The sequence below is a fragment of the Phoca vitulina genome, unplaced genomic scaffold (genome assembly GCF_004348235.1).
Source record: "Phoca vitulina isolate PV1807 unplaced genomic scaffold, GSC_HSeal_1.0 scaffold9, whole genome shotgun sequence".
In the NCBI taxonomy this organism is placed as follows: domain Eukaryota; kingdom Metazoa; phylum Chordata; class Mammalia; order Carnivora; family Phocidae; genus Phoca; species Phoca vitulina.
This window is the reverse complement of record NW_022589712.1, coordinates 22,360,890-22,378,035: the sequence shown is the minus strand read 5'-3', so window position 1 is coordinate 22,378,035 and position 17,146 is coordinate 22,360,890. Positions and strand designations below refer to the sequence as shown.

The 17,146-nt window shown below is 40.4% G+C and overlaps 1 protein-coding gene across 8 annotated transcripts in view; it reads left to right on the top strand.

Annotated features, from left to right (window-relative positions):
- The first annotated feature begins 9,607 nt into the window (after positions 1–9,607).
- The window catches only part of AIG1 (androgen induced 1), a 285,599-nt gene continuing 278,060 nt past the window's right edge, over positions 9,608–17,146 (top strand). For 4 of the 8 annotated variants that reach the window (XR_004299977.1, XR_004299976.1, XM_032407762.1 and 1 more), the window contains exon 1: positions 9,608–9,849. Coding sequence is in view for 6 of the 8 variants with exons in the window: in XM_032407762.1 (XP_032263653.1) it covers positions 9,709–9,849 (141 nt within the window). In the remaining 2 variants the exon portion in view is untranslated. Of the gene's footprint in view, positions 9,850–10,040; positions 11,689–17,146 lie in introns of those variants that run through there. The other 4 variants (XM_032407765.1, XM_032407764.1, XM_032407766.1 and 1 more) reach the window with 2 other exon arrangements.

Sequence of the window (17,146 nt, the reverse complement as noted above, 5' to 3'; positions counted from 1 at the left end):
GATGTAACTATAAACTTTAATCAGTAATCATCATCAATTTTAATGAATGTACCACACTAAAGCAAGATATTAATAATAGGGGAAACTGTGTGTCAGGGAGAGAAGGAGTATTTGGCGATTTCCTATACTTTCTGCTCAATTTTTCTGTACACCTAAAACTGTTTTTGTAAATAATAAAATCTATTAATTTAAATAAAATAAAAAGGAAAGAAAAAATTGCCCTAAGGAAAGTTTTAGATCCAGCTCTGCCAGTAACTAACTTTAGGCAAGTCATTTAAATTTCTGGGCCTGTTTCATCATCTATACTATAAAGGGCCTGGAATAGTCAATCTTTAAGTTTTCCTCTAAATAGAAGAGTCTATCTTTCTGTGACTGTCAATATAAAGATGTCTGGCCTCCAATAACTATTAAGGTAGAAGAGCAGAGTATTTTGAAAGAAAATAATCCATCAATTTAAGCAAAACTTAAAGGAACATCATTACACAATTCCGGAAAATAAATTGCACTGAATATAATTAATTGGATGAATCTGGTAATCAGATGTAGTTTATGTGAAAGGAATAATGGAGAAATGGAGCATAAACAGGTAGTGATGAAGCATTTATTTCAAGAAGATAGAGCTCAGGTTTGTGGAAGATAACTTCAGGTGCCTCCAGTGCCCTGAAATCAATGATATGACCAAATGATAACAAAAAGACTGTCAACAATGGAAGTTTCATGAAGGCTATTATAAAGTGGTTTGCGGGCTTGTGGAACCCTTATCGCAAATTTTCTCATCCTTATGAATCGGACAATGATGTCGCCAAAGATGCTGAAATACAGATGTTGTTTCTGCCCGATATGCTCCTGTCAGATATCAGCGTGGGTGCAGTGGGCAGCCGCCTCGGGGCAGGGGGCGGGGCAAACTGTAAACTATGAGGAAACACAACCCAAGTCACATGGCTCAATCGTAGCAGAGGGGGAATTAGACCCGGGGATGGGATATGCACTGACTGGCATCATCGGGCAGCATGATGTAATGATGAAGAACCCCCAAAACCTCGTTTTCGATCCCAGCGCTGCCATTTACTGGCTGTGTGATCCTGGGCAGTTTAATTTTCTCTATGCCTCCATTTTCTCTTAATTAAAATGGGGATTATAATCATAACCATCCTTTTTTTGTTGTTTTTTAAAGAATTTTTATTTATTTGACAGAGAGAGAGAGAGAGAGAGCACAAGCAGGGGGAGCAGCAGAGGGAGAGGGAGAAACAGGCTCCCCGCTGAGCAAGGCGCCAGATGTGGGGCTTGATCCCAGGACCCTGGGAACATGACTTGAGCCAAAGGCAGTAACTTAACCAACTGAGCCACCCAGGTGCCCCAATAGTAACCATCCTTAGTGAGGAGAAAATGAGTTAATATTTGTCAAGTGCTTAGATCAGAGCCTGACCCGCAGTGTTGTATGAGTGTTTATTAAATAAAAACATACCTAAATTTGAATCCTGATCTTAGTACTATCCTACTACGCTACTATCCTGTGATTCAGCACTTTTTAAAGCATGCCAAGAAATAACCCCAATTACCTCTCTGCACCATGCTTTAGCTGCATGTACGGGAACACCCTACTCTATCACTTGAGACAGATAGGGAGCTATTTTTCTCACCTCACAAGAAGCCTGCAGGGAGGGAGGCTGCTGTTGGCATTGGTTCATTAGGTTATGGATGTCAGGGCCAATATCCCTGGTTATTTCCCTCATACTGAGAAGATGGCTACCCAGGTTCTTATCATCATATCACAGTGAAACAGGAAAAAAGGACTAAGGAAAGGCTGTGCTAGCGAAATATTTCTTGGGAGGCCTTCAGGCAGTTTCCAGCTTTACTCAGAATCATGGCTTGGCTTAACAGATCATTGTGTTCACAGGTAACCTTCCAAACATTCTTATGGGTGTCCTATATGCTTCTGTGTTCAGAGTCCAGCTGTCAGGGATGTGAACAATTCACCTGCTAATTTTGATACATGAACTATTTTTTTTTTTATTTTAAGATTTTTTTTTATTTATTTGCGAGAGAGAGAACGAGAGACAGAGAGCATGAGAGGGAGTGAGAGGGAGGAGGGTCAGAGGGAGAAGCAGACTCCCTGCTGAGCAGGGAGCCAGATGTGGGACTCGATCCCGGGACTCCAGGATCATGACCTGAGCCAAAGGCAGTTGCTTAACCAACTGAGCCACCCAGGCGCCCAATACATGAACTTTTGAGAGTGAAAGTGAATGCTCAGTTCCTGGGGCTAGGTGTCAGAACTAGCCTTAGCTCCAACAGGCCTGCGTGGCTACCAAGGTCTTCCCTCGGGACAAGGGAAGCAAAAGTTCTCTCTGTTCTCGGTCGGCCAACTTGACAGATAATGTAATATGGCTTCTGGCACTTGGCAGGGTAGCTGATGCTACCATCTCTCACGGCAAATCATATGTTTTCTGAAAACAAAATGATGGTGTTTGGTTTAATTTTATCAAACTCTTTTGTGCTGGATGTTTATTATACTAGCTTCTAAACTGGACTTTTAACTAGCTCTGAGGATAACTAACACAGAAGGTCAATAAATGGACTGCTCTTAATTCTGGGAAAAGGTTGCTTTATATGGTAAGAAGTAGCAACCCATCCCACCATCCCTGCATTCCACATTTCTGTAATATTGCCTGACTGCAGAGGCTACCAGTTCCCCAAATGTCTTGCCTTTTGTGGACAAAGAGTCTGGGACCCAAGGGGATAGTTTAATTAACTGCTTCACATAATCTCAAACTATTGGGAAATATGCTTTCCATCTTACAAAAGGGAGAGAATGTTCTCTGACAACTGCATCCCCAGTGAATTGGCCGCTTCCATGTGAAGGGCATCTTAGGGCAATCCCCTGCTGGGAGGGTGATGGTAATTGTCCCAGCGATGCTCCTGAGCTGCCCCATCAAAAGATGTTATGATTGCCATTTAGTATAATGTGAAAGAGCTTCCTAGATGGCAAGTATTTGCAAATATATGGATTATTAGGAAATTTCTGTCAGAGCTTGGCCTTGAGAGATGAATAGACGCTCAACAGATGGAGAAAGTAATATGAATCATTGGTACCCAAGGGGCATAGAAGAGTAAAAATAAATGCTGAGTTTTGGGGGAAGATAAGTATTCCTATGATAATGAAATACATACTATTTTAAAAGGTATAGTCATGGAAGTTGAAACACTGAGTTAAGGTCAGATAAACTATGGAAGAGATTGAACACCATTATAAGAAAGTGAGATTTCCTGTAGGCCATGGGGAAATCACTGACTATTTCTGACGAGAGGGAGGGGTGTAATCTGACCCACGGTTTCAGAGAGATAATTCTAGTGGCAGTGATAAGGGTGCTGTCGAGATGCAATGATAGAGGCAAAAGTTACAGAGTTTATTCAAGAAGGCAATAGCAGTAGAATAGAAATGAAGGCTCAGAGTTGACAAATGTGGCAGAGAAAAAATATTCCTGGAAGTTAACTATTGGTTGGATGTTGTGGTAGAAACTGGTAGTGGTCTCCCAATATCTGTTTTCTTCCCTGTCTTAGATTCCTAGGGATGCCATTAACAAAATACCACAAACAGGATGGCTTAAACAGCAGAAATTTGTTGTCTCATAGCTCTGAAGGCTAGAAATCAAGGCATCAGCATGGTTGGTTCGTTCTAAGGCTTGTGAGGGAGAACCTGTTCCAAGCTCTGCCTAGCGTCTGGGGACAGTTTGCAATCCTTGGTCATTCCTTGGCTTGTCGTGAACCTAATCTCTGCCTTCCTCTTCACATGGCATTCTCCCTGTGTGATTCTGTCTTCTTATAAGGACACTAGTTGTATTGGCTTAAGGATCTCCCCTCTGCCAGTATGACATCATCTTAACCAATTGCATCTGCAATGACCCTATCCAAATAAGACCACTTCCTGAGGTAGTGGGGATTTTAACTTCAACATACCTTTTTGGAGGGGACACAATTCAACCCATAACATCCCCCTTCCACACTAAAATAGCCCTGATTTGGGGCTGGGCATATGGCCACCCAGAATGGAGGCTGCTTTCACTAGCTGTGGCCATGTGGAAGAGTGCTGGCTAATGAGGCGAAGGTGGAATCGTGTGGCATCTTCTTCTATAAACCTTCCTTAAGGGACAGTGCACACTGTACACAGGATGCTCTTTTCACCCATCTTCATATTTTCCTTCATCCTGCTTCAAGGAATAGAGTTGTCAATTACAGCCAAAGTAGCCTTAACTTTTATAGATGATGAGTAGTAGTGGGCGACCGTGTTGTTTTGTTTTTTTGGACACCTTGGGTAAAATGTTAACATGGCACTCTTGCAAAATGATAATTCCAAAGTCCCTACCTACAACTGACTCTAGCACACAGATGTGTGTGTGTGTGTGTGTGTGTGTGTGTGTGTGTGTGTGTGTTTGGGCACTCAAATTTTTAAAATTTTGAATTGCAATGCATTTAGTTAGGCATTTACTATGGTTTTTAAAAGACCAAATTATGCACTATAACCTTTCAACTAGCTTTATTTAATTATGATACATGCCTGGCCTCTGAAGGATTTAAGCTTAAGACCACTGAGATATCTTTAAATATCTGCTTAATATTTATCTAGAATAGAGGCTGAAGGCTATGGGGAAGAAAGCCCCCCCTTAGCTCTATGACACAGAATAATTGAGTTCTAGTTCCAAACTCCTATATATAGTTCATTCAGCAAACAAAAAGCTACGTAATTACCCTGATACCATCAGGGAGAAGAATTTTAGCAGTGATTTACTGTTATTCTAGATAGCTGTAGGTCTCTCTCCCCTGTCCCCCTATCCACCTAAGTTGGTTCTGAAAATATTTCTTCTAATAACACACAGTCCCCTCCCTGAGAATTCTGGTGAGTGAATACCCTTCAACTTGCCATACTTCCAGAGATATTTTAGCGCCATTAAGAGACTGGCACCTCTAAGCCATCCGGCTCCATCCTGATGTTTCTAATATAGCACACTGGCTCTGTACCCAGAGAATAAGAACACTTCTGAAGAGCTAGTTTTGAGAAGGAAATAATGAGTATAATGAGTACATGTAGAATTTGAATCACCAGTAAGTCATCCATGTGAATTGTTCAGAGCAGGAAGACCACATCCTATGTCCTAAAGAGGGACTGGTTTTGTTTTTGTTTCTGTTTTTGTGTATTTATGTATGTATGCATATATTTTTATTAAATTTTTTAAAAGATTTATTTATTTATTTATTTATTTATTTATTTATTTTAGAGAGAGAGCATGCACATGCATGCACATGGGAGTGGGGGTGGGGCAGAAGGGGAGAGAGGATCTTGAGCAGACTCCCTGCTGAGCGAGGAGCCCCACACGGGGCTTGATCTCACAACCCTGAGATCATGACCTGAGCCGAAATCAAGAGTCTGATGCCCAACTGACTGAGCCACCCCCGTGCCCCTGAAGAGGATTGTCAAAGTGGATTTATGCCAAGTCCTGCTGGACGTGCTGGATCTGGATCCATGCACACAGAGCTCTGTCCCGAGCGGGAGGACTGTCATTGACACAAGCACCGGCAGACTTCAGGCAGTCAGGGGGATGTTTCAGGTCTGTATGTGATCTAGCCGGTGACTTGGGTGTAATCTCAATACTACTTTTTCTAAAGCTTTTCAGTGACTTTCCATAGGATCCGTGGTTTTTAGCAATCTCATAATTTAGTAGAGTTCTCTATAGCAAATACAGTCCATTTTTAAGTCTGTGAAAACTGCTACAACCAGCAACATCGGCTGGTGCCTGCTTCTCAATTAGCCTGTAAATAACTACTCTTTCTGGTTTATAGCAAAAAACCTGACTGGTGAAATGCATTGGCACTGTGTTTCATAGCTAAGGGAATTTTAAAAATCTGTAATGAGCATCAATTGCTGGGAAAAAAAGAATGATTTTTACCCACTTCTTTTACTTCAGTCTTAATCTTTCCCAACTGCCCTCTAGGGCAAAAGAGCTCTCTTTGGTACCTCAGTTCAGACAAACACGTGTAAAGAAACATATACATTAGATTATAAAAGGGTGGTTTCTTAAATGGTTTTAAGCTATAAATAATCCTTAAAAATGACTTTCTCAATTCAAAATGCAGACATTGCACTGTATTTATAATGACAAAAAAAATGGAAACAATCTAAATGTCCAAAACCAGAGAAAAGTTTAAGAAAAATATGATATGTTCATACTACGTCATGCTGTGCAATCATTAAGCATGATTTTATAGAGTTTTAAATAGTAAGAGAATATTCTTATTAAATAAAAGTGGGCTTGATGCAAATTGTTACACAGTATGTCACAAGTAGCTATGTATGTATTGTAAAGAGACTGTCTGGTATGTGCTGAAATGTTTGTAGTGTTTTCTCTGGTTGATGAGAGCAGGGGTGATTTTTTTTTTAATTTTCCTTTTTTAATATCATACATATGCTACTTTTTTTTTTTTAAAGATTTTATTTATTTGATAGAGATAGACACAGCGAGAGAGGGAACACAAGCAGGGGGAGTGGGAGAGGGAAAAGCAGGCTTCCTGCTGAGCAGGGAGTCCGATGTGGGGCTCGATCCCAGGACCCCGATATCATGACCTGAGCGGAAGGCAGCCGCTTAACGACTGAGCCACCCAGGCACCCCATACATATGCTACTTTTATAATAAGGAAAAAATAAACAACCCAAAGGTGTCTTTTCTACAATACTGAGGGGATTTTCCTTATGCTCAAGAAACATATCCCAATTTTTACACTTGTGGTGCAGACAAATGTGAAGGGGAATAAATGATTTGCTCAAATATATTGATATTGTTAGAAAATGCTTATCTAATCTAATGCAAATACAGAACCAAAGGAAATGCATAAACATTGACTATTATAAGGATATGCATATATACAATTCTTCCTCCTGAATTTTTAAGCACAGCTTATATAAAGTTGGCTCCTTGGAATACAACATAAGGGAGACACAGGGGTCCCTGTCGTTTCCAAGATTAGCAAGGATTATCATCACCAATATGTCAGACAGCCTCTCCTTCAAAAAAAAAGAAAGAAAAAAGACAGAAAGAAAGAAAGAAAAAAGAAAGAAAGAAAGTCTGTAGCAGTTTTTAGAAGTTCTTAAGGAAGAGTATCTCCAGCCCATATAGTAGAGACTAAGAGTTAAGAGCTATTACAATAATCAAAGAACACTAAGGTAACTAGAAATTAAGATACGGTCTTGAAATCTTCCCTTAGAAAACATATTTTCATGAAATTCAACTGGATAAAGCTATTCTCCTCCATCACCACTAATTGTGTAGTAGAATGAAAAAGCTAAAAAAGTGACATGCAGGTATTTCTTCTATACAGTGGAAAACTGTATCTCTAATTCCAATACAGAATCATCAGGTAAATACTTATCAGTAAATAATGTATTATAGTTCATAAAAAGGAATTACCTCTACTGAGTGAAGTTTAAGGGGCAATATCCCATTGTATTACTTACACTGTAAAAACAATCTGTGTGTAAATTTTTCTCACAAAAAATACCTTTAAGACATAACTAAGATTATTAGTTAATGGCATAAAAAGCCAAAAGAACAACCTGGACATGCCAGTAAATAGTTAAGAAGAAGTTCCAAAAAATTGTTGACTGACATTCTCATAAAATATTTGAGTAAAGGTTTATGCAGATGCTTCATTAAAAACAAACAAACAAACAAACCCTCCAGGGCCACTTGGGTGACTCAGCTGGTTAAGCATCTGACTCTTGATTTCTGCTCCTGTCAAGATTTTAGGGTTGTGAGATGGATGTGAGAAGGAGCCCCCCCATCAGACTCCACCCTGGGCCTGGAGCCTGCTTGAAATTCTCTCTCTCCCTCTACCTCTGACCTTCGGATATCCACCCCCTCTCCAAAACAAACAAACAAACAAAAAACAACTCCACAAAACCATTTAATGGTTATCAAATCCAAAATAACAAAAGCAAACGCATTAGAATGGGTTCAAACACTTAAATTTGAGTGCTATAATGATTTATTTAAAAAGAAACTGACCACAGACTAAAATCTTAAATGGCTTTATGAAAATGTTATATTTTGTAATGATGGCGATGAGAATCTTATCAATGGTTTTCTAAAATGTACGGTAGGAAGGGTATATCAAACTTTGAGACTATCATATAAACTTGTAAAACTTTATTAAGGACCTAGTAAGATCTTCAGTAGATCTACTTTTTAATTTTGCAATATTATGAACATGACAATTAAAAACACATAGACCCAATTTTTACATGGACGTAAAACTATAATTATTGATAATGAGCAGCTTATTCTAGTAGCATCTTGGAATTATCTTGATTTTTGTGACATCAATTTCTACTGACATAATTATAAGGCCAATAAAAAAAAAAAACCTAATGGGTTTCTCTATTTTGGTTTAGGGTTTGATTGGAAAATTTCAGGAAAACATTCATGAGTTGCTACTTTCTCTTTATCTCCAACACTCTGCTTTCCCTGCCCCCTTAGTCCACATTCACTGACTCAGAGACTATTTGGAGAGGACACCTGTTTTAAATGGAGCCACAGGAAATACCTATGTTGTGTTTTCATACTCTGACCCTGCATCTGGTTGGCTGAAATGTGATCATGATTTAAAAAAAAAAAAAAAAATGCTGCCCACAGACTAAGGCAACTTCACTGTGACAACATTTACTGGAAGGCAGAGGGAATCCAGTTTATTTTCCTTCCATTAAGCTCTGGTATTGTACGGTAGGAAAAAAATAAGTAAAAGGGCAATGTCAGTTTAACCCTCAAAAGATTAGTATTAAGTTACATGCCGGGTTTTGCTTCCAAACTCAGAACGATTTGTTTTGAAGCTGAACGCTCTCTTGAAGCAGAAACAGTTATCTGACACCCCTTTCTCTATAACTTTTTATTTATAAACCTCTTGTCCGAAGTTCATGGTCTGTCCTGTTGTATTACATACTGACATGCTATTTATCAATCTCCTGTGGAGGAGGAGCACGGGGCAGTCCATCCGCTGGAATAGAATTTATAAGGTAATTTCATAGTGATTAATAGTCTATCAGTAAAAATCCAGTTGCGTTCAAAATAGACACTCGGGAGCCCCCGGCGCGCGGGTTTACACCCCACGTGCAGGCTTCCACCGGTCCCTCCGCACGGAGCACCCGCCTTGGCCAGCAGGAACCACCTCCGCCGCAATCCCCCCGGCTGCGACGTTTGTCCCCACTGGGGTCCCCTCCGTCAGGGCAGGTTTCCCGCCCTCCCGCCGGCCCCGCGCTCCCTCTCTGCCCTGCAGATGCCACCCGCCGCGGCTCCGCAGCGCACCGCGCGCTTCGCCGGCCGTGCTCGCACTCGGAGGCCGCCCATCCACCCACAGCACGCCTAGGGGGCGCCCCGGCCGGGTCTCCCGGGGCCCCGCGAACGCAGGAGCAGAATGACGGAGATGACGAAAGAGCTGACGCCACGCCGCCCGGCCGCGGCCGCCGCTAGGGCCCGCCGACGCCGCCCCCGCCCGCGCAGGTCGCCGGGCGCTCGCGGTCGCCGGTTCCGCGGGGCGCGCCCGCCGCAGACCCCGCCCCGCCCCGCCCCGCCCCGCGGCCGGCCAGGGTTCTCCCGGCGCCCGCCCCCGCGCACCCTGCGCCTCCAGCCCTCGCTCCCCGCCTTCTAGGCTGCCAGGCCTTTCGCGAACATGGCGCTTGTGCCGTGCCAGGTGCTGCGGGTGGCGATCCTGCTGTCCTACTGCTCTATCCTGTGTAACTACAAGGCCATCGAAATGCCCTCGCATCAGACCTACGGCGGGAGCTGGAAATTCCTGACGTTCATTGATCTGGTAAGGCCTTCCGCTCCCCTCCCCCGTCCGCCCTGCACCCCGAGTCGGTGTGTGTGGGTGGGTGGGTGCGCGGGCACCTGCGCGCGCGGGCGCGCGCCTCCAGCCTCCACTGGTGTCCTCGCTCTTCCTCGGTGATTGCGTCTAAAGGCCTGGCTGCCTCCGTAGCCGCACCTCCGAACCACCCGTTACAGGGTAGGTGGGGCACGAATGGAGGTGGGCACAGCCAGGTGGTGGGCTATTTGGAGGAGAACACAGACCTGCTTCTAAGAGGTGACACGGAAAGAGTCTCAACTTAACAAATGGATCAGACGACCTTGATCGTGAGTGGCCTCAGACCCATGCGCCCTCAGCATGCTTTCCAGAGCACCCACCGTGGGATCAAGTTGCAGCAACTGAAGGAAACTGGGTATTGTCGAATTACTTGGAGCTTCTTCTGAAAGGACCAAAATCCTCGTAAAGAAGAGAAAGCGCCTAATAAAGTTGTCTTCTTTGCATCTGTTTTCTTGCCCATTGTCAGTAATTTACTTCTAACCTTTCTCCCAGAAATATTAGGGGAGAGGTTTTCAAAATACATTACCAGTATGTCTTTACACTCCTTATATTTCCACCTAAGAGTTTTCAGTAGTTTGCATAAGCAGCTCTGCTGGCACAACAGGATAGCCTTGGCAGTTGCAGTTGTTTTTGTTTTTTTTTTTAAAAAAGCTTATCTACTTCTGGCACTAAAAAAAGGCCAGAGCACCAAAATATGAGCATAAGGCCCAATGATGACATGGAGTGAAATCTAGGAGCTTAAGGGGGAAAGGTGACTAATTTAGACTGGGTGAAACACTCAACAATGACCAAATATGGGTGGAGGGTTAGAACCAAATCAAGGAGTTCCAAGGACTAGAGAAAATGTAGAAGCAAATCCTGGGACACCAGAACTACCCATCCAAGATTATACACAAGGTTGGCTGGCTGCATAAGCAAGATTATAATCTCTAATTGTTGACCCTCCGTTTTGATGAAGAGAACGTGATATTTCCAAAGGCTTAGGATCCCTCAAAGAAATGTAGTCAGAGGGCTTTTTGTTTAGAAACACCACTTTATATTTGTTTCACGTTAGATACTTTCAAAGAAGAATTTAAGTGCTTTTTCTCAGCAGTTTCCAAACTATGTACATGCCTTTGGGCTCCAAGACTTCCCAGGGCATAGAAGTTTCAAGGGTTTCAATTTTCAGATCCTCAACTTCCATCTCTTTCTTGAAACCGATCTGCCTCTGAGCATGGATAATGCCTGCCAGTTCTTCCTTCTTCCTCATTCATCCAAGGGATGAGCACATGACAAGGCTCTGTGCTTTATTTATCTGTTCCTTTTAGCATTCAGAATACAGATTGTCATCAAGACTATCTTCACATTTGACTGAAAAAACGAAGTCAGACTTGTTTTGACAGAAAGTCTTATTGGGTTGATTGGCTTGGCAATGAGAATGGGCTCTGCCAATTAAATTATGTGATAGAGCAGACATTTTCCATAGATTGAATGAGTGAAATCTGCAGCCCTGAGGTTCTGATAAATATGTATTAGAGCATTCGAAATCATGTTCCTTTTTCAAGTGTTTAAACTTATGTTAAAAATGTTTAGATGTAATTTAAAAATATGTGCATAGATTTTCAGAATTCTTCTAGGGGCTATGCAAATAAAATTCCTCTTGGATCACTACCTTATCCCATTCCTTAATCAGAGCTCATTAAAGCTAGCCTGCTCCAGGGTCACCAAGGAGCAGTGCTGAGCTGAAGTATTGTTTGGAGACCCTACCAGAGCCATGGGAACCATGAATAGTTCTCAGAAGCACCTTCGTATTAGGTACAGTTTGGGGGGAGGGGCAAGGAAGGGGGTCAGCAGGTGAGAGGGGTAGAAATTGAGGGTATCAGTTAACCCGTGAGAGATGATTACTTCTCACATTCGCATTGCTCACTGTGTGTTAAAAAACAAGGTTCTCAAGAAACAATATACTTCTCATAACCTTTGTATGACATGATACCACAGTAGAGCCAATCTGACTCTGCGGAAACTGCCATACAGTTTCTATCTTAGCACTTGATGACTGGACATGCCTGTTTTAAATATTTAATCACCACAAATATACTTTTATCTACTAGAATTCAGGCCATAAGTTCAAACTGGGTTCCGTTTGTTTCATATTTAGATTCGGTTTGTGTAGGGCCTTCAGCCAGTTATTCAGACTTTTTACTTTCTGTGACTTCTGATTGAAATATAATAATTATCTTTAATCAAGAGTTCCTGTGAGAAAGTATGTCTAGACTATATTCATAAAAACATTCATGCGAAGTGTTATTCTTTTAATGATTAGAGAGATTTAGAGTCTTTAGAGCTTATGCATTGTACAGTTGTTGAAACCATCGCCTGCCCAGTCCTTAGTTATGGCATGAAAAAATTAGGCTACTAGAATTTACCTATTTGACTTTTCATTTTTTTCCATGTTTAAAACAAACTCTGAACTTTATTACTTAGTGCCTTGGACAGTTTTAATGATTCTAAGCTCATTAGAGCAATTTTAGAGGAGGCTTTAGCTTCTAAAACTTTAATGAGAAGGCCCTTTTTCTAGCCAACTTGGATTGCAGAGTCAGGACATTATCCTGGTGGCCACAGTCTGATTCCATGTTCCACCGCATCGTTTTACCAGAACCTAAGTCAGGGGTCTCAGGCTACATGTATCCGGGAGCCAGTGGTTCTGTGGCAGTGTCCATTCCGGCAATATCCATATCTCATTGAGTATTAGAGTCATCCCAATAGTGTCAGAGCTCATGGTGAAAAACTGAAACACAGGTTTTTGCTCTCAGTAATCTTACACTGTTCTTCCCGGAAGAACTTCTTTTCCTAGCATTGAAAAACTGTAAGAAAACTAAAGTGTTTCGAAAATTCAAGTTAGTAAATAGAAATGGAACCCTGTCTTGGTGTGGTAGGCAGACTAATGAGCCCTCATAGATGTCTGCATCTTAATCCTTAGAACCTGTGAGGGTGTTAGGTTACACGGCAAAGGAAATTAAGGTTGCTTGTCAGCTGACCTTAAAATAGGGAGGCTATCCCAGATTATCCATGTGGCCTGATGTAATCACAGAGGTTCCTAAAATGGAAGGAAGCAGAAGGGAAGAGTCCATTGGAAGAAGATGTGACTGTGGAAGAAAAGTCACAGAGAGACAAAACATTGCTGGGTTGGAAGGTGGAGGAAGGAGCCAAGAGCCAAGGAATGTAGGAGGTGTGTAGAAGCCAGAAAGAACAGAAAATAAGTTCTTCTCTAGAGCCTTGAGAAGAAACCAAGTCCTGCTGACACCTCGATTTTAGCCCAGTGAGACCCATTTTGGACTTCTGACCTCCAGAACTATAAAATAATAAATTTGTGCTGTTTAAGACACTGAATTTATGGTAATTTGTTATAGCAGCAATAGAAAACTAGTACAGTTGGTTTTAAATCCTGTGACCCAGAAAAAAAACTTAAATGTTGTTGTACTTATGCAGTGACTCAGCTAGTTCTTTATGTGTATTAGATAACTGGTTAATTTTAGCTTTAGCTTTAACCAAAATAAAGGTTTTTGTCTACTGCATCCATGACACTATGCAGAGGAGACAACAATGGGCACTATGAGAATCTATAAAAACTGAACAACATAGGAAAAACTAGGTCTTTTCTTTACTGTGAAGTATTTTAGAATCTATCGTTATGCAATAGGCCATGTCAGGAGAAGGAATACTCTCTTAACTAGAAATAAGCTAGAAAGACAGAAAATCTAAATGAACTAATGTTTAATATCTCCTTAGCCAGTATCACAGCTGATGAATTTTCTTGAAATGATGCAGATTCATTCACTTATTTGCTGATTAAAGGTTAATTCCCTAAGTTATACAGTAATTGCTCCCAAAGATAGTAAAAATGAAGGATGGGAATAAAACCAGAATAAATAAATTAAAAGAAAAAGGCATTTGTATGTTGAGACCTCAAAGTAGTGCTGGGTATAATAGGTGTTTAGTAAACATTTGAATAAATGGAAACTTTCCAAATATTCAATGAGTTTTCTTGTCCTATGCCCTCCTAAAATATTCAGAATAATAGGGATTTTTGAAACATACCAACCAAAATTTTCTTTAGATGTGTATGGTACAATATCTAACACATGAGTCAGAATCAACTTCTTTGAAAAACATGAGCTGGACAGTTGTTATGTAAAAAATTAAATTAATACTGATACTGAATTTAAGACCTTTTGATTTTTAAAGATTGATACAGAAATAGGTTATCCCATTTGCTCTGATTTGGAGTGTTCGCCATTGTGAGGGTTCTAGTGTCTTAGGGCTCCGTCCTATTCATTGTTTGTCTTGTACTGACTTTTCCTTCATGTGTGGGCAGAGCACTGTTTAGACCCCGCATCCTCCAAGTGTGGTCTGAGGGCCAATAGGAGTGACCTTATCTGGGAGCCTATTAGAACTGTGGAAACTCGGGCTCCACTCCAGACCTTCTGAACAGAATCCACACTTTTAGTAAGATTATTACATGACTGCTTGGCATGTTCTGGTTTGGTAAATGCTGGCCTAGGCCACACTGGTTTTGTTTTGTAACTTAACATGGAATAGCCTATAGGATGCAGCCTCAGTATTAATTCTGCCCACTATATTTAAAGCATATTTAAACATATTTTGAAACATATTTAAGGTGACTTTTACTGTGGCATAATTAAAAATGTGTTGTAAAAAATTACAACTTTAAAATAAAAGAGAGTTATATGTATTAGGCACCAGGGAGAGGTTATTTATTGCAATTGAAAAAGAAATTTAGCTCATCTTCAGGGCAACCAAGGCAAAAAAAGAATACATATTTGACTGCATTGTATTTAGCATTGGAATAAAGGAAGCATAGCAATTTGTCAGGAAAAATAGAGTGGTTCTTTCCAGGCACTGACTTTTCAAGGTTATTTATCTCTCAGACTGTCATATAAAGGACATTGGGTAACATCATAGATAATGCCTTTGATTGATTTTTAGCAGAATATATAGAAATATTCTTAAAACTGATGTTTCTTTCATCGTGGTTTTTATGAAAGCCAAAAACATGGTCTTATATTTTGACTGGGTGAAGGCATTTTTGTAAAGGCTTAAAGTAATATAATCTAGGTATTTATTTTTGTTATCTAAATCCTTATTGCAAAAGAATTTAAGAAAATCACAGAGGGAGCAAGATAAATAAGGGCTCAGATGTTGAAAAGCTTGGGGTGTTCAAAGAGCAGGAAATGGTCAAGTATACCTAGGGGATACTTTTTCTTTCTTTCTTTCTTTCTTTTTTTTTTTTTTTTTTTTTTGCTTTTAGACATGCTAAGAATTTTTGACATTTTAAAAAAATGTTAAAAAGAATAAATTGCATAAGTATACTAACGAAAGCATTTAAGTTTGTCTTATATTTACTTATGTACTTGTAATAAAATATTCTTGACTCTAGTTCATGGCTTAATTTTAAATAGGAAATAAAATATCTTGAGAAGAGATTCTGTGTATCATTATGTAACTATGGTATTTCGTTTTGCCAGTCATATAAAGGCCAGTAGTTCATTGAGTACTCTGAACAAAATTAGGTGGGTTTTTTGTTTGTTTGTTTTGTTTTGTTTGGATATCATACAAAGAGGGTGAAACTGCACATTTTTTTTCCAGTAGAATTAGACTTGACCCTAAAATGTGCACATAAACTTTAAGGATGAAATAATGCTTTTTTCTAACCCAAGGGAAGAATTGTGAGTATAATACTTCACATAGAATCCTCTTCACCCTCTTTGAAAGTGTTTCTTTTGGATTAGACATAAAATAGGGGCCTGGTTTTGTCCGAGTGGGGGAAATAGTTGATGATATAATCACCCATTCCCTTTCTTAGTTGCAAATGTTATTGAAATTACAGAAAGTCATCTGACCACCAGTTGAGGTCACTTTTTTTCCCATCCCTGCCATCCTCCATGTCTGGTATAACATTTAGCAAAATTGGTAGCTGCTCTTGAGGGTTTTTATTTGTTTCTCTGTGTTCCCCTGAAATGTCATATGTTTCTATGGAAGCGTGAACAATAGTACAATTTTCCATATTGAATCAGATGTTCCTGTGATCCAAGCATATTTGGAAAAATCTTAATGCTTCAGATTCCATAACAACATAGCTTTCTTTTGTGTCTGGCAGCCTGTGGCTAGACAGTTAAAGGGCCCATTTCTCACCTGCAGGGTAGTCCTGCCAGGTATAGTGAGCACAGAGAACTCTTTGAATGTGAAAGAGCCCGTGATGGGATCCATTGTGGAGTGCAGCAAGATATGGAAGGTAGCTTTGATAAGCTAGATCAAGACATGCTAATCAAGAATAACCAGAGAAATTGCTTGAATTTGCAATGTGGCAAGAATTACTACCATTCTGAAGCTTGAGAAAATGGATGTGTTCATTTACAGGGCTTTGGAAACATGGAATTATAAAAAAGTCAGTTAGGAAATGGTCTAGCCCCTTCGTATTGTCTTATATTTAGACCTGTCAGGCTGTGTTATAATTTAAAATTTTAATATCAAAAACAACACATAGAATTATAGAAAATTTGTACAATACAGAAAGCCATAGGGAAGAAAGTATATTCCATTTTAATGATCCCTGATTTTCTGTGCACCTTAGTATTTTAGTGCTTCAAGATGGTATTTATTTATCTTTTTTAATTTTTTTTTAAAGATTTTATTTATTTATTTGACAGAGAGAGACACAGCAATAGAGGGAACACAAGCAGGGGGAGTGGGAGAGGGAGAAGCAGGCTTCCCACCAAGCAGGGAGCCCAATGCGGGGCTTGATCCAAGGACCCCAGGATCACGACCTGAGCCGAAGGCAGACGCTTAATGACTGAGCCACCCAGGCACCCCTATTTATTTTTATTTTTAAAAAGATTTATTTATTTGAGAGAGAAAAAGGACAAGCTGGGTAGGGGCGGAGGGAGAGGGAGAGGGAGAATCTCGAGCAGACTCCTTGCTGAGCACGGAGGCCGAGGCAGGGCTTGATCCTACAACCCCAAGATCATGACCTGAACTGAAACCAAGAGTTGGATGCCTAACCGACTGAACCACCCAGCCACCCCAAGATGGTATTTATTTCAGAGTTTTGTATATACACAGAAACATACATAGAGAATCAGACTGCAGAAATATATGTATATGTATATATGTGTATGCACATATATATAGTCAGATTAAACAAAAAATTACATTCTTTGCAAAAAATTATTTTTAAATTATAGAGAAA